This window comes from Cervus canadensis, chromosome 10, assembly GCF_019320065.1.
Source record: "Cervus canadensis isolate Bull #8, Minnesota chromosome 10, ASM1932006v1, whole genome shotgun sequence".
Lineage (NCBI taxonomy): Eukaryota > Metazoa > Chordata > Mammalia > Artiodactyla > Cervidae > Cervus > Cervus canadensis.
The window spans coordinates 56,628,673-56,655,603 of record NC_057395.1 but is presented as its reverse complement, the minus strand read 5'-3'; the positions used below and the strand labels follow the sequence as shown (position 1 = coordinate 56,655,603).

The 26,931-nt window shown below is 44.4% G+C and overlaps 1 protein-coding gene across 11 annotated transcripts; it reads left to right on the top strand.

The window, feature by feature from the left end:
* The first annotated feature begins 952 nt into the window (after positions 1 to 952).
* On the top strand, positions 953 to 26,384 carry STX16 (syntaxin 16). Of its 11 annotated transcripts, none has more exons than XM_043479171.1 (11): positions 1,046 to 1,184; positions 5,237 to 5,403; positions 9,018 to 9,029; positions 15,310 to 15,427; positions 15,547 to 15,654; positions 16,298 to 16,438; positions 17,540 to 17,705; positions 18,727 to 18,818; positions 19,366 to 19,509; positions 20,911 to 20,991; positions 23,448 to 26,384. In XM_043479171.1, coding segments are annotated over exons 2-11 (969 nt in total). In that variant the 5' UTR covers positions 1,046 to 1,184; positions 5,237 to 5,401; the 3' UTR covers positions 23,553 to 26,384. The 11 variants fall into 11 exon arrangements, with proteins under 11 accessions (XP_043335110.1, XP_043335103.1, XP_043335102.1 ...); XM_043479173.1 differs by having other exon boundaries at positions 1,096 to 1,184; positions 5,293 to 5,403; XM_043479172.1 differs by having other exon boundaries at positions 1,097 to 1,235.
* Positions 26,385 to 26,931: the final 547 nt, after the last annotated feature.

Here is a 26,931-nt window from a genome sequence, read left to right as displayed (position 1 = left end):
ACTCCGCGCGCCTCAAACTTCGGCTATGCTGGAGCCCAAATCTGCCTGCCGCTCGACTCCACTCTGACAAGCGCGCCAAGGCCCCTGGCAGTTGTTTGCAACGTGGGGCCCACGTTCTCGAGGCCCAGGCCTGCCCAAAGGCACGCTCTCAGCGCCTGGGCCCAGTTGGCAAGGGGGAACCCAGCGTCCCGGCTGCACCCCGGGAGAGGGCGGAGCGCTCCTGTGCCCCGGGGCAGGGGGGTAGGGATCTCCCGCGCCCGGAACGTTGCGAGCAAGCCTTGTGAACGTCGCAGGGGGGCACTCTCGAGAGACGGACAGGAAGAGGGCCAGGGGGGAACGCCAGAACCCGGGACCCACAGCACGGAAACGGCCCCGGGGCTGAGCAGCAGTCTGATCCGGGGATGGAGGGAGCCGGAGAAGAGGAGTGAGGAGGCCGTGGAGGCAGGCTCTGCTGCCCTCCTGGAGGCCGGCAGCCTGCTGTGGCAGTGGAGGACCAGGCCACCCATAAAGGGAAGGGGTCAGGAGGTCGGGGCCCCCGCCTTAGAGGGCTCAGACCAGGCCCCAGCAGGAAGCTGCAGGCCTTCAGGGCCCAGGCCTGGCTCGGTTGTCCAAAGGGGGCCCTCAAGCAGGCCTCTCAGGCCTCTGGAGGGCAAACTGAGCCAGAGGCAGGCCTGAAAGCACGGCCCAGACGCGTGTGAGCCAAGTTAGACATAGGAGGTTCGGGCCCTAGGGGGTGTGAGAGACTGATGTGGTAGGGGGCTTCCGAGTCTCCCAGTCCAAAGCCGGATTGGCCAGTTAGACGCTTGTAGATCCAAGGTTGGATTGGGGAGGGGGTCTCTGGGAAGTTGGCTAGCAACGCAAGGATTGGGGGGATTTAAGTGCTTAGAGATCGAAGGCAGGCCCTGGGTAGGGGGAGTCAGACAATTGGAAAGCCGAGGTGTTATCTGGGGAGGGGTCTTTGCGCTCAGAGGAAGCACAGAGCAGCACCTGCTTGGCTGCAGGCCTGCGAAGGGGACCAGGCCAGGCCAAGAGAAAGAAGTGAATAAACCTGGACTCTTAAGTGGGCAGGGGGACCCTGAGCTGGGGGTCACAAAGGGGGAGACATGGCTACGAGGCGTTTAACCGACGCTTTCTTGTTGTTGCGGAATAATTCCATCCAAAACCGGCAGCTGTTAGCCGAGCAAGTGAGTAGTCACACCACCTCCAGCCCTCTGCATTCACGTAGCATTGCTGCGGTGAGTCTCCAGGCGGCCTCTCCGACACACGCCCTGTGTGCACTGCGGCTCTGCCTGTCTGTCTGTCTGTGTCTGTCTCTCTGTTTTAAAAAGAAGATAGGACTAGCATGGAAATGCGGGGTCTGTTGGCTGGGGTCCGCGAGCTTCGATAACCCTGGCTGGGGAAGAAGCATCTAGATCCTGCTCCACCTCTGCCTTGCACGCTCTCCTCACTTCCGCATCCCTCTCCGTCCTCCCCCTTCCACCCCCCCGGCTGTCCCCGCGCGACCGGCGCCTCCAATTTACATATGTTTTAGCACTGAGATTTGGAGGCTTTTTTTCCTGAAGCCTTTTTGTTCCGTTTTGTTTTAAGCGCCCCCCTCCTTCCCCCGTCCGCCCCCGCAGACAGCCTCACTTTGGTTCTGATGGTCGGTTTGCAGGCTGGCAGATCCAAATCCTTGAAAATGAACGATGCCCTCCTCCCTAGAGAGGAAGGAGTTGGGTTTTTTTTTTGGGGGGGGGGGGGTGTTTTTCGTTGTTCTTTTTTTTAATGGTCTCGCAGCCCTCTGTGTGCCCGTGTTCCCTGTGAATAATTGCTTTGCTGTTTTTCATGGGGGTTCTTGTTTGTGAGGCTGTAAGGTGCTTGCTTCTTCGTTTTCTATTTCCCAGACAGGAAATTAAGCTTTTTCTTCCATAGGAACTTTTTAAAACGAACGTGGTGTTTATGTGAAAATTAACCCCCCAAATAGCCCACCGTTTTAATTTAATTAACCTGAACCTTTCTTTAGCCCAGCTGTAGAATCTCTTAGAGGGAGGACCTGGAAGGATGACTGTTGTTTTCCTGTTTATTTATGATAAAGGGCTACTTTCCCAGTCCAAACCTCAGTCTCCTGCTCTGTTGAACAGGGAAGTGGGTGCAGATGGTCTAAACAAGAGGGTGATGATGAGCCCTGGGTAGCCTAAATTGAAAAGATATGAAACTAATTTGTAAGGGGGGCTCCTGGCTGTAGACAGGTTGGGTTTGAATAGAAGCAGCATTGGGGGGAGAGTAAAATCACCCCAAGACTGGATTCTTGGGGATTATGCTTGACATAAGCAGTTTTGGGGCTCTGACACTTACTTCACCTGTTACAGACTATATTCCTTTTAAATTTTTTATGACTTGATCTAAATGCTTCACAAAAAAATTGGCCATCTGTCTTGATTATTGACAGAGCACCTACAAAGACAGTTTTTCCTTTTTGTTAATCACAAAAGGAAAATGTATTTGTCCATCTTGCTTATGTAGAAAAGCTATTGTACACTGTGTGAGCAGCTTTAGGAATAAAATCATGGTAAACTTAAATCAAAAAGCATAGAAAACAGGGACTGACCGAGTGTGTGTAGGTTTTCAGTTACTTGAGAATTTGAAGATTTTTTACATTTGTAAACTGAAAAAAAAAAAAAAATGGTATTATACTGAAGTAAGTGCAAAATTGAAAACAGACTAATTCCAGCACCAATTTTGAAAAGAATGTCCTGAAATAAACTAAGAAATAGAGAGTAGAAATTCAGTGGGGGAAAAAAATCCTCAATGACCCTTAGTTTTGCTAAGATGTAAAAAATGTTCCTCAAATGGCTTGATTTTATGCTACCTTGTAGAAAGTAAAAAAAACCAGAACTAAAACTCATGTTAATATTTCTAAAATATTAGGTTTTAACTGATTTTAAAACATGTTTGCTTTAAAATTTTTAATCATATAAGGTTCAGAATACACTAAACAATAGGATAGATAACGTGAGGCTTTTTTGTTGTTGTTAACCATTTGGTCAGACAGTTTAAAAACCTGATGTCTGAGCCGGCAGCTTTTTAAAGGTGCATCTCTAAGTAAAACCTATTTTTTAAATGGATTTCTTAGGCAATTTTAAATATATATATATATATAACTAAACCATATAATTAAAATATATAGCTTGTGTGTACAGGTTGGAAAAATAGATATGTCAGAAAATGTACACGTATATTTAGCTAACTCAGACATTTTCTTGAAAATAGATTTCTAAGTCAAACTGAAAATACATGCCTAATTCAGAACACTAAAAAATATTTTCTACATAATGTACCATTGAAAATGTTATGTATATTGGTTTGACTTTTTAAAATCTTTCTCAGATCCTTATAAGAATAAGATCTTTTAAAATGTCCTTAAAAAAAAAATCCTTGTAGTCAGTTCAGATTATCTAAAAATAGATTTTGCAATTAAACAAACATGGTTTGCCTAGCTTAGAATTAAATAAGTCACATGTTTATATATATTTTTGCGTGCATTATAAAACACATGGCATGTCATAGATTTCTGAAGTGTTTAGGGGTGAATTATTATATTTTCAGCTTGCTTGCAGTTGATTCTACAGAAACCATTTCTACATTTACACACAGAAACAAATATGGCAAGACAGCATGACTGCATAGAGGGTACAATATTTTCAGCTTTTCTGCAAGTTGAAAAAATGTTGTAAACATTTTGGGGAAAAAGCCATGTTTAACACAATTTTTAAAAACTTTATTAAATAACTAATATTTTTCACTGCATATCTAGCTCATACAAATTTTAAAAACCTCGCTTCTGAGTTGTAAATTTCAAAATCTTGTAGCAAATCAAAGAAAATTAATGCTGTCAAATTTGACTGGTTTTAGGTGATATTAAGAAATTAATTTAAATTCAATAAATGTGTTAGACTTATTAGTGAGATCTACTGAAATGTTTACTATTGAAATGTCCAAATATCACTTACCTTATATAGTTAATCACCACCGCCGCACACACACAATAAAGGAAACAAATAAGGCAGAGTGTTACTTACTAATTGTCAAGTCTCCTGATGAGTATTTCAGGAGAGGCTGTGCCATTTTACATACTTTTCTGGGTGTTTGAAAAAGCATAAATAAAAACTTAAAAAATAAATACCTGTCATGTTGAAAACACAAGTAAGACAAAATACAATTTGTATATATTTACTAAAACTCATGTAATTAAAAAAGAAGCAACAGAGCTCTAGTGTGTAACTTAATTAAAAAAATCATAAACTGAGATTTCTACGTAGTTAGAAGAAAAGGCTGTAGAAGTTGATTTTGGGGTGGGCAGATTATCTCACAATTAGAAATAAATTGCATCTAATTTTTTTTTTTTTTTTTTAAATTTTAAGCCTGAATTTTCACTTCATTTTGGGTGAAAGCTGTGGAGATTGATTGTAAAGTGGTGTTTGTGCATGACTGTGCGTATGACACACCTCAAAACAAAGCTCACATAAAACTGTATATTCTTTAGAAAATTTAAACAGGCTTTTTTTTTTTTTTTTTTACATCCTTGGAGGAGAAAACTGGAAGTTGGTGGCTGAGGATGGTGCGGTTCATCGTGTGCACCTATAAATGCACACTAAAACAGGTTTTTGCATCCTTCAGGCAAATATGTCATAGCTAAGCAGGAATTGAAGGAGGATATGCAGTGACAAAACAAAGTCCGAAGGGCCGGGGGGGACCTAAAGTTCATTTGACCCAACATCCCCTCTGTGGTAACCCCTCTGCCTGCTTGCCTTGACTGCCTTCTGCGATGGGGATAGGAAATTCCAGCAGGCATCACCCCCACCTCTCTTACTACCAAAGAGCCCTTGCCTCCATGGACCCCATCTGTCAGCATCCTGCATCCTGTGATCATCCCAGCCGTGGCCCCGGCCCCTAGGGTCTCTGACACAGGAAGCCCCTTCCTTCTCCTGCAGGACAGATAACCCTGCAGCTTGCTTGTGCCCCGGACCTTTCTCTAACTCAGCAGTCCTGGCTCAGGCAGGGAGGTTAAGTTTCTTGCCTATGCAAGAAGTCTAGTTTTCTGCTTTGTTTTGTTTTTTTCCCCGTGGGCATTTTAAAGTTCAGCGCCCAGAACTGAACAAAATTCTACTTAACTGTGTTCCCCATTGTGTTGATATTAGTAAAACTAATTGTGAAAGGCCAGCGGTTTGATTTTTTTTTTTTTTTTTTTTTTTTTTAGACTCCCAGCAAAGTGCAGCTGTTGGCCATTTCCCATTCATTCTGCTTTGGCCTCAGTTTCAGATGCCCATCACGGTTGTGCCTCAGGGCAGCATGAAATACAGGGAAGCGCACTGGACTCCAAACCTGGGAACTTAGGGCCAAGTCACACTCTGGCTGACTCAGAATGTAGGTCTCTGGGCAAGCTTTTAATCTCTTCTGACATCTTTTGCCTGATTTGTAAATTGAGGGTTTGAGTTAGGGGAGATTTCTAGTAAGTAGTCCTGTGGATTCAGCAATGCTTTCTCAAATTCTCTTTTAATGCATTGTTTCTCCTAACCAAGCCTTGCAGTCTTAGCTTTAATTTGAAAAGGAGGAAATCATAGTCAACAGCATTGCCCTGTCCACCAGCCAGATGTTACCGCAAAAATCCTCAAAAGTGGCTCCAGTACTGTGGAGAAGTAGCTTTGACATTCCATCTGCCAAGTGCAGGTTTTAAGGCAACACCTCATTCAAAAAGTTACAGGCAGCTTACCTTTAGGAAGCTAAGAATTTATAGTGTTAAATAATCACTCCAAAAAAAAAAAAACTGTAAAGTCTTAAACGAATGACAGGTAGATGCTGGGTTGCTGTTCCGATCTGATGAGGTGTTGTGTGACCTGTGTGATTGCCTTTCATCTCCTGAAAAAGATCTTATGAGGGGACTTGAGCTACTTTGTTAGTGTTTACTGCCTAATCTATTCTCTGCTTTAAAATAATACACAATCTATAAATGGAAGCTGAAGTTCATTGGTCTTAGATTAGTTTGAAAGTAGCATATTATTTTTAATAAAACACATGGTGTGTTTTGGGGGGGGAGGCTGAAGGTTAAATATGGTTATAAGAAATCTGAAGTCCTTCTTCAGTCTTGACAGTGATACTAGCCCAAGATTTATTGAGCGCTGACTATGTGCCTGGCTTGGGGCTTGTCCTGCACGTGTAGCCTCACTTAGTCCTCACAGAGCTCTATCATACAGGTGCTGCTGTTTTTTTCTCTTGATACAGATCAGGAAACAGGTTTCAAGGAGTTAGGAAACTTGCTCAGTGGTGCCCACAGGGCTAGCCAGGGAGCTGGGGTAGGAACACAGGCAGGCCTGGCCCCGAGCCCTTGCTACCCAATGGGCCACAGGAGTACTGGCAGCTTTTCCCGGACATGTGCTGCAGGTCCCGGAGAAAGGAGGAACCCATTTAAAAGAATATATATATACATATATATATATTTTTTACTATAACATCTTTCTTTACCTCACTTTACAATCACGCCAGTCCATTTTAACTTGCACATTGAAGATTCTAAGTTTTAGTCCATGCCGAGTCAGTTGGAAAATTAGTCCCCTGTCTTTAGAATCCAAGTATGAAATCATTGTATATTTCTCTTTAGATCTATTTGCTTTTCTGTTTCTAAAGATTCCATTTGAGCAGAGAGGCTTACTTGAGAATAAGGGTACTTTGTTGGATGAAAGTGAAGCAAACTTTTATTTTGGCAGTAATGGAAATAAAGTAAATATCACTATAGCATAGACCTGTATTTCCAACTCATTTTGCTCAACTTTTCCAGACTTCCTGAGTAAACACAGATGGGTTTCCACTTATTTTTCAGTTTTATGTAGAAAGTTCTTTAGACTATAAATTCCACATGCTGCTTGGAGTTTTCAGTATTTGCTTGATTGCACGCCATTGGCAGGTCAGAAGCCTAGATTTAGACATTATAAAGATTTAGAAGGTGATGATGTGTAGTATCGTGTTTTTCTTTGGCTCTGTTTTGGTTTTTCCTGATGGTAATTCTAAATGTTTTAATTCAGGTCTTGACAAAGTTTCCTGGTGAATTGGTGGCAGGGGTAGTTTCGAAACCTGCTAATTTTAAGTAGCAAAGTCGGAGGGATTGATGTGCTTCAAAAAGATAATCTCCTGAATCTAGTTCGTGATGTGGTAGTAGCTGCCTATCACTAGTGACTCCCTGAAGTGCTGGTAAAAGTAGAGAGACTGGAAGGTGGGGTAGAAAGAGGCCTGAACACCTGGGTCTGTCTGAATCTCAGCCCTGTGACTTTGGGGAAATGAATTTATATATTCTAAAACTTGATTTTCTTATTTGTAAAAAAAAAATAAAAATATACCCAAGATTCTGATTTCACCTCTTGTTAACTAATAATTGCAGAGACTGAGAGATCAGGCTGTGTGCTTCATTAATAATCCAAGAGGCCAGGCTCCTGTGCAGCAGAGATCTTAACCAGGGTTTGCAGTAATACTTTTCCGAAGATTAGACGCCAAGGAACCCCTGCAAAATGGGTAGATGTGCAGGTTGAGATACCAAATTAGGGGTTTTGCCTGTGTCTTGTATTATTAATAAAAACACCTCAGTGCTTTCGTGCTGAAAATGTTAGCTTTTTTTTTTTTTTAAAGGTTTTTCTTTTATTAAAGTAAAAGGTAATTAAATCAGATTTCCATTTGACACTGTCTCCTCTATTAGCATCTTGCAGTACTGCTGTCATGGCAGGGTATACACAGAAATACGGTTCTCTTGCTCTCACGGCAAATTGTAGAAGGAATGAAGGGGCCTTTCAGCTTCCTATAATGTCAGCTAATTGAATTTTTACACGGAGGAATGTTGTGTGGTTACACTGTTATTACTGTCACTGTTTAATAGTATTTTGGCCCTGATAGACCAGTTTCATTTGCACTATTAATTTTTAAATAAGGAAGTTATTTTTTTTTTATTTTCTAAATTTACTGCTCAGGATAAAAAAAAAATCAACACAGTTGATTATTGAAATTCACCACTAAGTATTTCAGTGATCAATACTGTTAAAGAAAAAAAGGACCTATTTGTTCAGATTATCTATCATTAGTAAAGATCTGTTCAGAAAATAAAGTTCCATGTTGATCGTAAAAAGATCCTTTCCTTTTAAATTGAAACTTAATCTTCTGCCTGCCGATGCTTCTTCCTTCCTGCTCCTTTTAAAAAAAACAAAAAACCTCTCCTTTTGGTTTTGTTTTACTTTTTTTAATGATAGCCTTATAGTAACAGTGTGCCTCCTAGACTTATAATAATACATGCCAAGCAAATGGGGAGAGTTTTCCTTTTCTTGTACCACCTGTGTCTCTCTCCGGGGACAAGTGGTTTCTCGGCTTGCTTATTGCCACGGAGGAAGCCGTGTCTGCGGGATTTAATTTGCAGAGCCCTTACATATGTGGTCACTCAAATATCATCTGAATACGGCCATGGACAATTCTTGTGGGCTGTTCATGTTCTGATTTTGCTGCATTTGCAGTGCTGATTTACATACTAAAATTTACTTTTATTTGACACAATGAAATTATGTTTTAGCTTTGCTCTCTTGTCTTCCTGAGGGAAATTTAGAATATTGTATATGCTATTTGACATTTGTGAAATAGAAATACCATTATATTTTATTGCATTTAAAACAAGTATGTTTTATTTCTATTTTAATTTTTACAACTGTTTATTGTTTGATTCCTACCTCTTTTGCCAAAACAAGCACAGTAAATAAAAGTAAAAAACACAGTAAATTAAATATTGATATAGTTTTTTTAAAGGAAGAATTAGAAGGGGGAGATTTTTTTTAAATCTTTGATTAGTAGATCTGTATTTTTAGTCAACTTTAGAGTTGCTTGAAATCTCAGTGTTTTCTCGACTGACCATCCCTTATCTGTCTGTCTGTTTGTCCCCATCCTTTGTTTGTTTGGTTTTTTCCCCCCTGCTGTCCCTAACTGGATGGGCTGATGGCAACAACATATCTCTTCAGGAGCTGGATGAGGTATTGTGTTTTCAATATTTTTGAATGTCAGTGTATACAATTAATGCCTGTTTCTCTGAAATCTTTGGTCATATGTAAAATGCTAACAGAGTTTACACATATTTTAGCATTTGTCATGATTACTTCTCCTTGTCGTGTTTTACAATTTAATCCTTAGGATTCATTTACTGTGTTTTCACACCAGGTGAAATTGATGATTTAGAGAAGGGCTTGGTAACAGTATCTGCTACTCCTGGGAAAGTGTCTCAACTCTGGAGGCAGTAAAGGTTGAACGCGTTCTCCCACTTAAAATCAGCCAGATAGTTTTCAGATGATGCACGAAGCTCCCTTGCCTCCCCAGGCTGTGCAGGGGGGTCGTGGGGGCGGGGTGGTGGTGGTGCAGGAGGACGTGATGTCTGGCAGAAGCCCTCAGGAAGCCGGCCCCAGAGCCACCAGACCTGTTGAGCTGTCTGCTGAGGTGTCACCGGTACGGAGCGAGTGACCCTCGGGTCGTGCTGACTGACTAATGGTTACGTGGCCCCCTTCCTAGCAGCACGATTTTGGCCTTTTCATTACTTATTAGCAATTCTCCCGGAAGATGGAGAGGGTACGTGTTCACAGCACTTTATTCCAGTCGTGCTAATAAAGCGTGGAGGAAAAAAGAGATTGAACTGTGATGGTTGGTTTTGTGTTTTCTATTATCTGTTTCAGCCAGGAAGGGGTTGGAAATACTCTTCCTCAGGATATACATTTTTAAAAGGGCCCTTTTAAAATTGAGGGTGGGAGGGTGTCCCTGGTTTTTGTTTTAATTTGGAAGTATGAACTGTGAGGTGGGGTTAGGCCCACTGTCTTCAAAACCAGTGGGGTCCCTTACTTGTTGATAATAACTGCAGATGGGAAACAGCCTGAAGATCCTTCTCAGGGAGCTGGTTACATGAAGTGTATAGCCTTGCTTGCTCCCACTGCTCTGCCTGTTAAAGGGTCCAGCCTGTCTCAGGCCTGCAGGGCAATGAGCTCCCAGATGCAGGGCCACGTGGGAAGAAGCCTGATGTATAATGATGGATACTGCAATTCCCACTCTTTTAAAAAGAATTATTTATGTTTTAAGAAAAATAACTCACATTCAGGCTTGTGAGCACTTAAGAGATTTTTGAAAAGAGACACAAGAAGCTGTTGACAGTGGGTAATTTCCAGGAAGCCTGGCGTGGAAGGGAAACTGCCGACCGTTTTCTTAGGTCGGGCAAATAGTTTTAAACCATGCATGTCTATTGCTTGAGTCATTAAGAACCAATTAGTATTGAAAACCAAACCCATCCATCTAGGAATGGGTGCTGCCCTTACTGAATGGTTTGGAAACATAGGACCTGTGGCCCCCAAAAAGAAGTGTGCCCTGGTTGGCGTGGGGCGGTGGGCAGTGCTGGGGAAACAGCCACAGTGGCCTAAGTTTGAACACTTCTCCCACTCGGCTCTTCGGGGTCATCTTTCCTGAGGGCTCTGCCGGCTGAACCTATTTCCAGGCTCTCCTACTTCCTCTTCAGGCAGCAAGTTCCAGACACTGGCTCCCCCCGCCCCACCCCAAGTTCTCTTTGCCACATTCTGAAGCGGAGACCCAGAGTGGAGAGCCACCTTTCCGGCCACATGCCCGGAGGCCCAGCCTGTCCACTCTGGGGCCGCGTGGCCCCTCAGCCCGCCACCCGCTCACTTCCCCTTCTTGTCCTTTGTCCAGAATCAGCATGTCAGTTATGGAGTGAATTGTACATGACATGTCTTATGTTTGCTTCATTCATTCATTGCATTTATTGTTGACTCACACCCTAATTATGAGTGTGTGTTTATTACAACTGTGTGCCCGGTGCCGAGCAAGAAGCGGGGCCGTGTGTTGGGAACAGCATCCAGAGTCCCAACTTTGCCAGGGCGCAGTCGGGCTTCCAGTTGCCCCCAACGTGGGTCCGATGGAGGCCATCCCTGTGTCGGTGAGGCCCAAGCACACTGTCCTGACCGTGTCATGGTGGCCACATGGGTGGCCTTCTCAAGTCACCTTGAAAATCAGCTGCACCCTGGGGATGCCAGGCTCTGCTCTTCTCCAGAAACAAGTAAGAGGTGCTCCAGGAGAACCCCACCCCCGTCACTCCCCTGCCCAGTGTCTGGCCTTGCTCTCATCTACTCCCCACCTAGACAGAGTGGTCTCCCAAAATGTTGGCTTTTTTAATTTGTAGGAGGAATGATTTTTAAAATTACAAGATGTAAGCATCAGGTTCCCAAGCCACATAGCCTGGGAAGGTCAGGGTGAAGTGGCCGGAGCGCTGGCCAGCCAGCACGGGCGGGCTCCCTGGTCCCCCTGCTGGGGGCAGCATTGAGAAGGGGAGTCTCAGCCCCTTGGTATCCGTGTTTGAGGAACAGGGAGCCGTCTTCTCTGCAGGTCTGTTGTTGGGCTGAAAGTCGGGGTTCAGACAAGTTGTTTCCTACTTTTTTTTTTTAAGTTTGTATATGAAAGTTGAGGGGGTAAAAGGAAGGTTAGTGAACCTAGCAACATTTTATCTGGGTGGTGTGGTTGTCAGAGGTTTTAATTCTGTATTTTTTGCACAGGTAAAATAATGGCTGTCTTGAACATTTATTCTTTCATAATCAGAAAAGGTACACACTACTTTAAAACGATCACAGATTAGAAGGGAAAAACTGTGGTGCTGATGGCCCCCAACTCTTTTATACAACGTGCTTCTTCACTCCCTCAAAGGAAGGAAGTTTCTTCAGCCTTAAATGTCTGTTAGCCATCCCAGCACAGTGAGTTGACTGCACCACGTACATGCCCACCTTGTCTCAGGTGGAAACCAGAGCCACCAGGCGGTGTTGGTCAACGTCCCTTCTGGACTTTCTAAATGTGTGTTGCCGCAAACGATCCAGAATTGTCAGTATTGGTTCTTATTACCAGTGCATTATGACTGAACTTAGTTTATTATTTTTTTTTTAGATGAGTGTGTGTGTGTGTGTGTGTGGATATATTTGACTTTTCTAATCTCTCCAGAGGCTTTGCATATCCTTAATCTTATGGAACACTAAATCAGCCTTCTCGTAAAGGTCGGGTTTTATAAGAGGAGGAAGGCTGTATAGTTGGAACAGCAAGATTTATAAGGCTGTGTTCGTGTGTGTGTGTGTGTGTGTGTGTATGTGTGTTTTCTATCCATAGATCAAGCACTTGTCCATGCTGTCAGGTGTTCTTTAAAGGGACAGTTGTCAACGTCTAAAGTGGACCAAGGGCACCGATAACTCTGATGAACTGAACAAGCAGCCTGTCGGCGTGCCATTGTGAGCAACCGTTGAAATTTTCCTGCACGGATGCAGTAGAGCTGGGTAGCTCTGGAGTGGGGTCACACGCCCTATAGTTCTTAGAGGACATGAGTTACAAATCACAAAGATAAGGATTCTTAAATTCTTAATTCTCATGAGTACAATTTTATTTATATATTTTTTCTTATTTAAAAAACATGGAAAGATTTTTTTTTTTTAACTTCAGAAGCATAAGTTCGTTAAGAAAAGCTTTAGTGACCATCATCGTCTCTTCACTGGGGGGACATGGAATGGAGCAGCAGCAAGTAAAGTGAGTGAAAACATGATAGCTTTTTAAGGCCTGAGTTGACTTGGATAGCTTGGAAACGGACATATTTTGGATCTTAAAAATGAGAAAACATTGAAATGGGAAGTAAGGTTTCTGAAGTTGAAAGGGTGATTGTTTTGCATTTAAAATGTGTTTTTTTAATGTTCATAGTCCCAGTTTTAATTGACAGCTACCTTCCATTAGATCTTCCCTTCCTAAAACAGTCTTTATTAAAAAATGGTACATACTGTGATACATATTACAAGCCAATTCTGATCACATAAACGACACTTGTCTTTTAAGGCTGCCTTTCTTTATCATGATAAACTCTTGCTATAGACGATATCATAAAGGGGACAAATTATTCCCTGTTTAAAGTTTTTAGTCTCAGAGAATCAGCTGTTCTGTCTCATTGGCACAATCCTGATACAACCTGTGGGAAAGCTGGGGTTGGCTAGCTGGGGAGTTCTCTCTCCCCTTGGTCCCCAGCAAGCTTCCTTGGGACGCCCGAAGAGGGTGTGTGTGTGCACACTCTTTTATGTGCATTTTTGGGAGACACATGTCTATTATGTAAAACGAAGTACTGCTTAAGAAAGAGTTGAATCCACTTCAACTGACTTCATATGTGAATTATAAAAATTTCTCACTTGTTTCAGAGAAATTGATACTAGTTACTACCTTGCAGATAAACTTAGGTAAACACTGCCTCTGTATCTTTTTTGGTTTAGTGTATTTTGGTTAATAGTCACAACAGTACAAAATTGTGAGTTTACAATCTCTTAATATAACAAGTTACTACTATTATTTTACTGAGATTTGGTGTAATAGTAACATGCAGTGTGTTAGATGATAAACTGGCACAGTGAAAATTCTGTGACCCACAGGGGTCGCTTTGTGTGAACAGCCGGAGGTTTAGGTTCTGCTCCAGTTAGGCAGCAGCTCTGTGTCCCGTGCCTGCCGTCCAGCCAGCAGGTGCTGGGTGGTGGTCTGTGGCTGGTCACTTTTGGTTTGGTCATTGTGCCCACTACAAGGTTGCACGGCTCTCGGTGGCTTTGGGGGGAGTTTTGAGGAATACACAGCTGTGCGTGGGGTGAGGGGCTGGATCTGCAGAACTTGAGAGAGGCCAGTTTGTCCATGCCTCTGTGCTCAGCCGAGCCTATCCTGTGGTCCCTGTTGTCACTGGTGGGAAATGGATCCGAGGACTGTGTTTTGTGTTGTTGTTGTTTGAAGGTGAGGGCTTGTTATCCTGATAACATTTTCTTAGCAAATTGCAGTTGTATTTCATGGGCCTGCCAAAGTGATTGGCAGCTGGTGGGGTGATTGGGGCTTCCGGAGTCAGCCAACCCAGGTTTTAATCTGTCACATAATAGCTTTGTGACCTTGGGCAAACTAGTTAACTTTTCTGGGTTTCAATTTCCTCATTTATAGATTGGAATAATAGCCCCTAGCTCACCTAGCTTGTGTGAGGGTTAAAATAATAAAAGGAAGGTAAAATTCCTATTAGTGAACTCTTAAAAACAAACAAGGTGGCTGTGGTTGAGAATTACACAGCACAGACGCAGAGCCCCGATAGCGCAGGTGGGGTGACGCACCGTTTGTTCAGGACCTGAGACGACACTGGCCCTGCAGGGCCCACGCCGCTGCGGAAGGCGCCTGGCCTGATCACGACTCAGATGCCGGGGGAGCACTGCTGGGGCGGCTGGTCCCTTCAGCGTGGGCATTGCGTCAGACGCGCCCCCTGAGCCAGCGGGGGCAGTGCCTCCCCCGCTGTGACAGAGCCGGACGCAAGACTCCAATGTGCTTTTAGGAATTTTGCTGTAATCTCCCTGTTCCGGGTTTGGGGCTTGTTGCTTGAAGAATTCTTTTGATTTAGGCTTTTCCTTACGTGATTTTTTTTTTTACCCCCTTCATCCGAGGATGTTAAAAATTTTGCCTTGTTCCTTTATTGTTAGAAAAAAAAAAAAACAGTATTTGCTGAATGAGTGAAAAAATAAATTTAGATAAATGCAGGGAGGGGTGAAGAAAAGCAATATACATTCTCTACCTAGTTCTGCAGTGCGATTTAGAAAATGTACAAAGTCCTACCTGTAGCAGACTTTTATATGCTGTTTTCCATTATTTTCTGATCATCATTTGCATCTTTTGAAACTGGCATTTATAAATTCTGAACTCTGGAGGGGTACCTCAAGATCCTTTCAGCTGTTCACTGCCTCCAGGCAGTAGAACAGTTTAACCACACCAAACCTGTGATTTCCCTCCCATTCTTAAAAGCTTTCTAAGGCAGTGTATTACATAGGTAAAATAAACAAGTACTATGGAGATCATTTGAAAATAAGGGGAAATGCTGCCTGTGGATATTTAACCAAAGAAAGGGAATGAGTGTAAGATTGCCTTGAGATGTTAAGGATTGCTTTTGCCAAATGGTAGATAACTTGCTGGCTGTTTTAGGCAGTTCTTTCACACATTTTAACACCTAGTTAATGATCTTGTGACTAAGATACCTGGATCAGCCCTATTTACGAAATAAGCTAAGTGTCTGTAAGTAAACCTTGAAATGTTTTTGTTCGTTCCATTTACAGCCTAGAGTGTTTTCTTTTTTAAAGCGTCTGATCAAATGAATTGCTGAGTTTCATGCCATCCCATCATAGTACAGTACTAAGGTTTTTCTTTTAAGGGTCTCTTGTTGACTTTTTCATTACATTTCCAAAGCCAGATCAAGTCAAATTCATATTCACAAGTATGTCCAAGGAAATTAAGACGTGGTACGTGGAGAGATAGGAAAACAGTTCCATATCCTAGCAGTATCAAAAGCAAGTTTGTAATCCAGGCAAGTGCATTTGCTCCTCTATTTCTGTGTCTTAGTGAGCGACGTTTAAAATGGAGTAAGAGTGTGCTTGTCTGGACTGAATTTGAATAATTTTTTCATGTCCCTTTATTTCTTTGTAGCTCGCTGATGATCGCATGGCTCTGGTGTCAGGCATTAGCTTGGACCCAGAAGCCGCAATTGGTGTGACAAAGCGGTCCCCTCCTAAATGGGTGGATGGAGTGGATGAAGTAAGTGGAGTGTTTGTTTCACACTCTTATTTCTTGAGGTAATTATAACATTAACATGTTTTAAGATATCTGCCATAAAAAGAAAAAAAAGATATCTGCCATAAAGATTGATTTGGCTACACTTGAATGCATGTCCTTTTAAGTGTGTTATTTAGAATTATTATTTAGAATTATTCAGGTCACACACCACAAGAAAGGTGTGTGTGTCTGTGGGATGCTTGTGACTTTGGTTTTAGTAGTAACTGGTGGCTCAGTGGTAAAGAATCTACCTGCCAATGCAGGAGACTTGGGTTTGATCCCTGGGTCGGGAAGATACCCTGGAGAAGGAAATGGATACCCACTCCAGTGTTCTTTCTTGGAAAATCCCATGGACAGTGGAGCCTGACACGCTACAGTCCATGAGGTCGCATAAGAGTTGGACATGTCTTAGTGACTAAACAACAGCTGAATTACAGAAAGAAACTGAAGAACTGTGTAACCAGGAAGAGTGGTATTTGAATGTCTGATGGTTTGAATTAAAGGTTGCTCAGTCAACAATGAGTTGACTGAAGACTGAGCTCCGTACTCTTGAGTGTAGCTGGTTGTCTCAGAGGCAGACAGACACCTGGAGGGAGAGTGGAGCTCTGGGATTTCATTTGTTTAGATACAGTATGATGTTGGGCGGATTAAACAGAAGATGAAGGAGTTAGCCAGCCTTCATGACCAGCACTTAAATCGACCTACTCTGGATGACAGCAGTGAGCAGGAGCATGCCATCGAGATAACCACACAGGAGATCACGCAGGTGAGGGGGGAAGGGGTCCTCAGGTGGGAACTTGGTCTCCCGCCCTCCTCACCCTCTCAAGAGCCGGGCCACGGTACAGTGCTAAATGACTCCTAGAGTTTCGCTTCCCAGGTTGAAGTTCACAGAGGGATCCAGGAGGCCCTGAGCCTCCTCCAGGTTTCAGCATCTGCACTCCTTTTCCTGTGGGAGTGGGGACTGTTTTTCGATTGTTCATTGTACTACTGTGGATTGATCTGAAAATTAAATTCAGAGCATTATTGAGTTCAATCATTTGATTTTAAGATGTGTAACTTCTATTGTATACTAGTGTGCAAATTTTTTTCTTGTTTGTTTTTTTTTTTTTTAGAAGGGTAGTTGTAATTGAACAGATGAGGAGCCGTTGCCCAGACTGAATCTCTTAATATCCCAGAGAAACTCAGCCTCCTGGAAGTGTCTCTTGTAAAATGTTAAACTTGAGTAATTTTGAAATAATGAGACTCAGGACTTCCCTGATGGTTCAATGGTTAAAAATCCGCCTTGCAACGCAGGGGACATGGGTTCCATCCCTGTTTGGGGGAGCTAAGATCCCACATGCCCCCTTGCCAAAAAAAACACAAAACATAAAGCAGGAAGAGTATTGTAACAGATTCAATAAAGACTTTTTTAAAAAGATACTTTAAAAATCTTAAAAAGCAGTGTGACTAGTGTGTAAACAAGCAGTTATTTTTCATTTGTTTACACCTCCTGGGTTGCTGCTGCACAGAGATGGGGCATGGTGGGTGGGGAAGCCCTGGGGTGTTAAGAGCATTTGGGTCCTGGCTTTTAGCAATTAACAGTAGTATGATTCTCATTTAACTCCTCAGACCCCGGTGTTCTTATCTGTAAAGTGGAAATGATAATAATAATACCTAGTTAGGGTGGCTGTCAGGATTAAATGAGAAGGCTGTGAGGAGCAATGCACACGGCATGTGCCCACATAGCATCTCTTTGGGTCTGGCTCAGCTCCTATTTCCTGGCCATCCTCAGCGCCAACCTGTGCGGCCAGAGCCGCTGTGTGTCTCACTCCGGCATGCAGGCATCTTGGGGCCCCCGGCCCACTGTGAGCGCCCCCTGTCCTCCCAGCTCTTCCATAGGTGTCAGCGTGCGGTGCAGGCGCTGCCCAGCCGGGCCCGCCGGGCCTGCTCGGAGCAGGAGGAGCGGCTCCTCCGAAACGTGGTGGCCTCGCTGGCCCAGGCCCTGCAGGAGCTGTCCACCAGCTTCCGGCACGCACAGTCCGGCTACCTCCGACGTGAGTGTCCACCCGCACCAGGCTCTTGAGTGACGAGCGTCCCAGCGCTCGGGTCACGGGGCAGCTCTGTGTCTCTGTCCTCCTCTTCTGCTAGTTCTCTGTTTTGTCCTTTGCCTTGGCATATCCTCCTACCGCACAGGGGAGAAAGTAGCTCCTTCTGCTCCCGGTGGGAGCCACATCCAGATTGAGGCCACCCCATGGGGCATTGACAGTCCTCCTATAAAAAAACAAAAGAGAAACTTACCCTTTTGTCAAGTTTAAAGTATTTGAAAATCAATCTAGCATATTTTAAAAGCTTATCGTTTTCTAGGTGTTAGGCTTGTGGGAGCTGCTGATAAATGGATAAAAATAGTTGGAATCATGTTGAAGCTTCATATTTGCCTATCTGTCTGAACACCTTACCTGGGAATAGTTAAAGCAGACACATTCTCTCCCAGCCTCCCTTCCGTCCCAAATAGTGTGAAGTCAGGTTTCAGCTACATCCTCATTCAGAGCACCCATAAACTGGCTTTTTCTCTATTGCCATTGTAATCAATGATATCCCCATGGGCTCCCCCAAAAGCTGGTTCTCCGTCCTGACAGCTGGCATATTTGTATTTGTGCTTTCAGTTTACTACTTCTAAAATTTGATTAGGGCCACTTGGAATTCTTACCAGAGATACTTTTAGAGAGAAATACTTAATTTTTTAAATGCTTTTTAACAGCAGTTAAATGTTTCTGCTTCACTTAGAGAGTCTCAGATGATTATGTCGCATTGTCATTTACCTGGCATCCAGTGAATTGTTCACATTTGCAGTGTGATTTCTGTCCTAAGTAACCCCGAATGCTTGCCTGCTATTGCATGGTTGTGGTCGTTTACTGTCCCCCACCTCTGCTGGAGGTGAGCAGGGCTGCTTCTAAAGTGGCTAAGAATGTCTCCATTTTGACTGTTGAGTTTTACTCTAGATGCCCCCTTTTAATGGTGGAACAGTAACCAGGATGGTTTACGTATTCAAGTAAAGTGAATTCCTGTCCACGATAGGCATGAAGAATCGAGAGGAAAGATCCCAGCATTTTTTTGCTACATCAGTACCGCTGATGGACGATGGAGAGGATAATACTCTGTATGACCGGGTATGTGTCGGGGCCCCAGACCCGCCTGCTGCGCATGTGTGCTCCACTCTGTTCCCTTCTCTTAGCTGACTTTTAACTTCCCTGAGATGCAGATGGATCGGCACTGCGTGGTGTGCACATCCATCAAGTGCTTTGCAGCTGGTGGGAGAACAGTCATGGGGGCCATATTGTTTCTTCCTTTCCAAAGACTGCAGGGAGACCCTGTCAGCTGCCTTCCAGAACCTTTTGGAAAGCAGTCTGCACACCCCACTCCTGGAAAGAACCCTGAGACGTGCGGGCTTCTCCCTGGTGCTCTTGCCACTTGGCCCTGGGGCAGCTGCAGACAAGAGGTTCTCTGTGTCCCCCGCTTTGGCCGGTGATGCTTTAGAGCCCACTGATTCAGGGAGATCAGATCTTTCTTGTTAGAGAAAAATAAGTGCTTGTGTGTTATATGCTCTATAGAAATAGTTTCAGATTTTATTTTCTTTAAGTTATATCTAAAATGGTACACCATCACTTTCTTGGGAAGAATTCTAATGTGCACATTTCGTCCTCTTTGTCTGGCTAGGGTTTCACAGACGAGCAGCTAGTGCTGGTGGAGCAGAACACGCTGCTGGTGGAGGAGCGGGAGCGGGAGATCCGCCAGATCGTGCAGTCCATCTCCGACCTGAACGAGATATTCAGGGACCTGGGAGCCATGATCGTAGAACAGGTGTGTGTGTCTACCCGCTTCGTCAGTGGGCTCTCCTGCCCTGATACCTCATTCTTCCCCAGGCTTTTCTTTTTTTTTTTTTTTTTTTTCCCCCAGGCTTTTCAATTCTGCACTTTTGTCAGGAAAACAGTTGGAACCCATTCCTTCTGTGTGTATACAGTGTGTGTGCTAAATCGTGTCCGACTCTTGGTGACCCCATGGACTGTAGCCCTCCAGGCTCCTCTGTCCATGGGATTCTCCCAGGCAAGAATACTGGAGTGGGTTGCCGTTTCCTACTCCAGGGAACTTTCCCAACTCACTATGTATGTGTGTATGTATATATGTGTACAAATTATATACAGACTGCTGTCATGCCCCATAAAAACACTAATAAACTATTTCTTAGATGAGAAACAGGTGTCCGTGACAGTGCTCACATTCTCTGCCTCCATCCCAGGGCTGCTCCCAGAGCACCTGATGCCGGGGGCCTGGCTGACTCTGTCCACGCTCAGCGGTGATTCTGACGATGGATAAGTTTTCCCATCTAATTTTGGCAGGTTATTGTGTAACAGCAACTGGAACCACTAGCCCTCAAGTAGAATTAGATTGTTTGTTCACTGTTACAATCTGATTAGGGTGTTTTATTATCTTGCCAGTGGGGATTTGGGTCCTGATCCCCCGAAACCAGCTGCAGACTGGAGCGGACGAGGCTGTGGAAGATCTAGTTAGGTTAATTACTCCCGGGGCTCTCACGGAACTGCTCGTGCTGTCGTCCCTCCCGACGCAGCACACTTCTGTTCAGAGCCCCCTCCTTCCATGGAGCCTGGTGTTCCCTTCTTCCTGTTTGAACTCAGCAATTAAAAAATTACAAGCAAAACTCCTGGAGGCGAATGTGTGATTTTACATGGTGTGTTGGAGCTAATTGTGTTTGCTCTGACCCATGGAGGCACATGGAGATGTTCAGACATGATAGTCAGTTTCCAGACCTCGTTCTAATCAGGCCTGACTTAACTCGCCTTCTCTGCTTCCTTGAACCTGTGAGTTTAAGCCACAGATGGGCACAGAAGCAAGCCCTTCGCCACTCAGAGCCTGTTTCCACTGAACCATATATTTCTTAAAGCCCCAGTAAGCCTGAATATGGAGTATCCTGTAGTGGCTAAATCCAAGAAAGAAACCTCAATTTGTCAGTATTTTCTTCTTATGAGCTGGGCTTTCCTGCAGCTGACGGCGGCACTCTGCCACCGAGCACCTCACTCTGCTTGGTGATGGACTCCAGAGCTGACAGGGTGTCCCTTTCCCCACAGTCAAGTAGAACAGATAATCCCATGGATGACGATGCCTGCAATCTGCATCTCTCATTTCTGAAGCTCCATTTTCCCAGTTGCGCTTGTTGATTGTCTGTGACTGTCATTTATCACCCAGGGTACCGTCCTTGATAGAATCGACTATAATGTTGAACAGTCCTGTATCAAAACTGAAGACGGCTTGAAACAGCTCCACAAGGTAATGGCATATTTTTCAGTGGCTGAGAATTTGAAGAATTGTTTTCCCATATCAAGAATTCATACGAGGCTTGTCTTTTGTCTTAACTGTCCCCGGCACTTTCCTCTCTCATCAGCTCTAGATGGGGCTGTGAAAATGCAGCCTGTCATGTTATTCAGAGCCCACCATGTGGGCTGTGGCCATTTGCCTGAAGTTAGTGAATCCCGGTGCACCCCACATGCAGAGTTGAAGTTGCTGAGAACCCCCTTCTGTGACAGCAAACTCTGAAAGAGTCAGGGTTTTCTTCCTTTTAGAAAATATTTTATTCCTTGGCTAGGGCCTCTTGTTTTAGGGAATCGATCGAGTGGGTATTTGTTAAAATCCGTGTTGCGCATTCTGTCTGCTGGTTGCTGCTGACTCAGACCTCCCTTGTTGTGATACTTTTCTGATGAATTGCTGGTGGGGATTCATTCTGGAGAAGATAAAAATCTAATTTTCTCTTTTAATTACCACAGTATATCTGTGTACCACCTTGAGGAGAGAGTAGTCTGTTGAAGTGAGAGTATTAGCTTTCTCATTCTTTGCTAATAATCTGATGGCTGTCTCCGGAATGTTTTTCATGATGTTTGTTAAAAATAAATGGAAAACATCTTTAAAAATCTTGTACTCAACCATGAGAAACACATATGTACACTGCTGAGTGACTCTTATATATAATTGGGTGCATGTTTTCTTTAGAAGGAATGAAATACTTCACAGATGAAGTAAATTCTGTCCATCCCCTCATGGACAGCGGTACTCTTAGCCATGTGTAATGGTCATTTTCTCGATTCACTAATGTACTTCTCTATCATTTCTCTGAGACCAGTCATTTCCTGTGGTAGAGGTGACCACACCTGACCATGGTGTCAGGTTTACGGAAGGTGAGGCCTCACACAGGTCTGACCAGAAATCCTCACCTTCCTCTTCTGTATGCTTGTTACCATGTGCAGGGTGGGAGTGGGTGGGACGTCAGCAGACACTGAGAAAGAGGAGGTCTGCCTTGTGGACACAGGAGGCTTTTTAATTTTTTAAGCATTCGGTTCATTTGGTTGCCGCATTTTATGTGTTAAAAATGTGAAAGCTAACTTTAGTTTCTCACTCGGTAATGTCTGGGCCTTCATATGCTGTTGAATTATGCGTCACTTTTGAAGTTTCTTAAATAAAAACTAGCAAAACATGTTTTGTAATACAACAGAGATAAAGGGGAAAAGCTTTCTCTGCGGGGGTGTACATATCTAGTGGGAACTAAAAAATTTGTTTAAGGTTCGACTTTATAAATCATTTTGAGAGGTTTTAAAGTATATCACCTGGTGTCGGCTTCAGTGGTGGTTACTGACTACAAGAGTGAGCACGTACTGTCCTCTCTCGGGCTTGGCTGGCCGTTGCCTTGGCGGTCGGCTCATCTGAGGCTGGGGGGGGAGCCTTGGAGTCACTTCTTCCGGGCCAGGCTCTCCAGACAGGTGAACGTGTCCTGAGGTTTCCTCCTGTGGATGAGTGGCTCCTGGAGGGTGGGCGGGCTCACTTAGGACACAGAACTGCTGGTCAGAAGGTTGGTGGGGATGGGGAAGTGGGCACGGGAGGCTGGGTCTTCCTAGCACGCGCTGCCCTCAAGCTGTCTCCTCCTTGCTTTCACTTTCATCTTTGCCCTCACCTTTGCCATGAGGTGGTGCGCCTACAGGAGTGTGGGGAATGTGCTCTCCCCATGTGCTCAGGGATACCTTCGCTACTGTCTCCTCCCCTCTCCTTTCTCTGGGTCATATTCCGGCGTGATAAGCGTGTGTCACTAGACACACAGGATGACTCAACTCGGGTGGTTTCTTTCTGCACCTGACCCCGTGGGGCAACTTTCCCGTTTCTGTTGGGTTGGTCAAAAAGTCGGTCTGGGTTTTCCTATGGCATCTTACGGAAAAACCTAAATTAACTTTTTTGTCCAACTCAATACTTCCAAGGATGAATTTCTTCTTGTTTGCAGACTCAGAGGAGGTAGAAGAGCTTTTCTGGGGCCCTCAATTCTCTCCCTTCTGGCTGGGGTCACTGGAGCCAGAAGTTTGACTTCTCAATGAAGGAGCTGTGCGTTCCTTCAGAGAACCGTGTCTGGAAGTGAGGGGCTTCCATAGAAAGACTGGGTCCTTGTGGTTGGTGGAGGGGGATGTGAGGAGAGGTGGGCTGTGTGGAGCTGAAGGCAGAGCCTTGGACTTCTCCCGCGGCCCTCAGGTGATGGTGGATTCCCAGCAGGTGCTTCGTGAAGCCTGTAGGTAGAGAACTCGGGGGCCATGGGAGTCGACTGGACCCTAGGAGTTAATGGCAGCAATTGTGATGGTGGAGCCGGTGGCAGAGATGTCGGGTGTGCGGGTACAGCCAGAAGCTAGGACTAGAAACAAGCCAGACTTGATTTTGGAGAGAATGACGACCTTTTCTCCCTCCTCTTTCTGTAGGCAGAGCAGTATCAAAAGAAGAATCGGAAGATGCTTGTGATTTTAATATTACTTGTCGTCATCATTGTCCTCATTGTTGTCCTCGTCGGCGTGAAGTCTCACTGAGCAGCGTCGGGTCGGTGTGTGCGGCACGTGGCCCCAGGTACAAGGCCCGGCGCCCGTGGGCTCTGGCAGAGGTACGGCCCCGGCCTAGCCGGGGCGGCGGCGGCCCCATGGACTCCTCGGCCCGGTCGTGCTCACGCGAGGGGAAGGGGCATCTGTTCTCCTTCATTGTCAAGACGTGAAGGACCTTGGATACTGCTGCGGAATAGAGATGAGTTCTCACTTCAGTGATTTTTTTTTTTTTTTTTAAGAAAGAAAATATCAGTTGAATGTTTACAGGCCTCGTCACGCTGTTTGATGTATCATACCTGTATATGCTCTTTTTTTTTTCTAAGCAATCATATTTGAGCAGCATGTTAAAAGAATTTTTGGAAAATTTTTTTTAAACCATCTGGTTTTTAAGAAATTTGGTACCAGAAATTTATGCGTAGAGGCAAAAATGCCTCTTCATCTTTGTCTATATATTTTCCAGTTGAAAACAAACTGAGAAATCCTTTAAGAATTTATAATCCGTTCCCCATTAACTTAATTTAACTTTTCCATCACTGTTAATGATCAGAGTAACAAAGTGTGAAAAATAAGAAACCATCATCGATGTTAATTAACACATTTAGATGGGCCAGTTAAAACAGCTTCATAAGTTTAAATTAATTGTAAATGGAGTATTCCTCATCTCAGATTTGTGCACTGCATTTTCTCCTATAAACTGAAAGGGGTTACTAAGCAGAACCACCCAAATGCAAAAGTTGATGATTTGAAAGAACCTCACATTAAAAGGGCACTCGGCAGTGTCGGAAAAGTCGCCAGAGCTGGTCGGTGTGTCCCCATGCCCGTCCCCAACCATCCTTGCTCAATCCATTACTTATATAATAACTACATAAAGACCTGTTCAAGCCAGACACCACTTAATGGACTGTGAATTTACACAGAGGCCATTTTAAATGGGTCACCCCATTTAGGATTAGTGGGTCTCAAATTATTAACCAAACATGACTCCATTTCAAAGTAAAATATTCCCCCAGTGGTTTGATTTATTGGCCCTTCCATTGCCATTGAACATGCCCAGAAGGTAGGCATATTCCTGCCGTTTGTGAAAATCTTGGCTCAGAAAACCCCTCATTTGTGTGAGCATGAATCTGGTCTCCAAAGCAGGACTTTGTTCACTTACCTATTATCAATATGGTGCTCAAACATATTCCTGGACCTGTGGAGTAATGTGGAAAGTGATGATAACTTTGAAACCTGAAGTTGTTCATGTTTTAATGGGTCTTGAGACACCAGTATAGTTTTTTTTAATGGTCTTTGTGTCATTTTTGATGGCTTTCCATTGTTTTTACCTCTTGTAAAATGTTTTAAAAGAGCATGACCTCATTAAGTGTGCTACGTTTTATTTGGACCAGTCACATAACCTGTCTCTCTAGAATTGACTTTGAAGTTATTTCCAGAAATTTAAACTCAAACCCTGAGATTCAAGTTGTCCGAATAGGTCATGTGCTTAAAACTCAGACACTGCCCAGCCTTCCTGTCCCAAGTGGTTCATGAAGCTGGACAGTCCCTGGTTCCCTGTTCCTGACGTGGGCATGGGGTGATCTAAAGGCGTCCCTGGCATATCGGGAAGTAGCGTGGCATTCCCTGACAGCTACTTACTAGGGAGGAAGGCTGGGAATGAGGTCCAGCCCCTCCTCAGTTGCCCTTGAAATGGGGGCTTCCTTGGTCCTTGAGAGCAGCTGTAGGCTCTTTAGCCTCAGTGGTTTTGAGCTCAGGGAGTCAAGCTGCTCCCAGGATGGGGTCTGTCCAGATGAGGGGCTCCCCTCCTAGACAGCCTGGAGTGGTGTTAAGGGTTATTGTGGGAGCTTTTCCAGTGCTCAGGCTCACTGACCCTCTAAGGAACGTAATCCTTTAAGAAAGGATCACTATTTATTTGTATTTATTTTTAGTGAACAGGGTGATTAGTTGGATTTTTTACTCAATTCCTTTGGGTAAAATAATGAATCTGACTAGGGATGGCTTGAAGGATCCTGTGTGGGATCCCAACGGCTGCCCCCTCTGACTGGATCCCCGGCAGCACCAGCTGAAGCCCAGCCATCTGCTGCCATCACCGTGTCCCCAGGCCAGCAGCAGCTGGAGCACGTGCTCCAACTTGCCAGGCTCCACCAAACACTGTCTTGTTCTGTTGAGCCTCCTCTTGGGGACAGGTCAGCAGCACTGCAGGCTGGAAGGGGAAGTTAGTGATTAGTGTCCTGGCACTGAGGGTCCTCCTCTCTCTCCTCGTCTCGCCTATGGCTCTGGTGGCAAAGGTGGCTCCTCCTGGCTCTGCCCTCACTGCCGGGAGGGCGCCTCCAGGCTCAGCTTGGACCCCTGCCCACAGTGATGTGGCCTGTGCGGCTCTGTTGACCGGGGCTGGAGGGGGGACCCGTAGACGTTGCCTGTCAGGTCCCTGGAGCTCCTGATCTTTCCCGAGATGGGAACTGAGCACTACTGTCTCTTGTTCTATTAATTTGGGGTGGGGGGAGGTGCTGACTTGCCGACCCTGGGCGTGAAGCCATGTTCATCTCTAACGAATTTACCGCAGTCTCTGCTAATTGAGAGAGCATTATTTATTTGTTTTGACACAAGTACTTTCAGTGTTTTATCCTAGCTAATGGCTTCTTAAAGGTAATAAAAACCTTCCAACCTAATTGGTCAGATAAGACTTGTGTGTGTGTGCGCTTAAATAAAGCAATTAGTGAAGCGCTTCTATCCAAAACAACTTTTTTTTTTGTCCTTTTTAGAAAACTAATTTACTGTTACTGGAAACTTTTTGTACAATAAAGCAATCATGCAGATTCAAGAACACTCTGTTATCCTAGTAGTAATTTTAATGATGGGCTGCCTGTTTTCCTCAAGTGCGTCTGTGTTTCGGGGGAGCCTGGCCTGCTATGTGACTGTTGGGGACCGATGACTAACTGTTGTGTGCTGAGGCCTTTGCCTCAGTGTTGGGGAGTCTGTCTGTCTGATGAATGCTTTCAAGGGGATCCATCAATATGCTCCCCACTGTCCCATGGACAGAGGAGCCTGGTGGGCTGCAGTCCATGGGGTCACAAAGCGTCAGACATGATTGAGTGACTTAACACTTCGACTTTCATACAAAAACGGCAGATAATTACATTTCTTAGAAAATGTATGCTTTAGGCACACACCAAGAAGCACTGGAGGTCTTTAAGGAAAACTGTAGTTACGTGTGCCTTGTTGAGAAGTGATTCTTACACACGGGCTCCCAGAGGCTTGAACTTCTTTGACATTCTCCTGCCCTGCTAATCTGAAAATTTCAGGGATAGTGTTTGCCAGTAGTACTCAAAGCCAGGACTGTATTTCTTCTCAAAGGCCAGGATGGTTCTGTGTT

What these genes read in the sequence shown, in the direction of transcription:
- STX16 (XM_043479167.1), top strand. Translation starts at nt 1,104, where the DNA reads ATGGCTACGAGGCGTTTAACCGACGCTTTCTTGTTGTTGCGGAATAAT. An exon ending in ACAGTCCGGCTACCTCCGAC is followed by an intron (nt 17,706 to 18,726) that starts GTGAGTGTCCAC and finishes TGTCCACGATAG; the next exon opens with GCATGAAGAATCGAGAGGAA. An exon ending in GAGCCATGATCGTAGAACAG is followed by an intron (nt 19,510 to 20,910) that starts GTGTGTGTGTCT and finishes TTTATCACCCAG; the next exon opens with GGTACCGTCCTTGATAGAAT.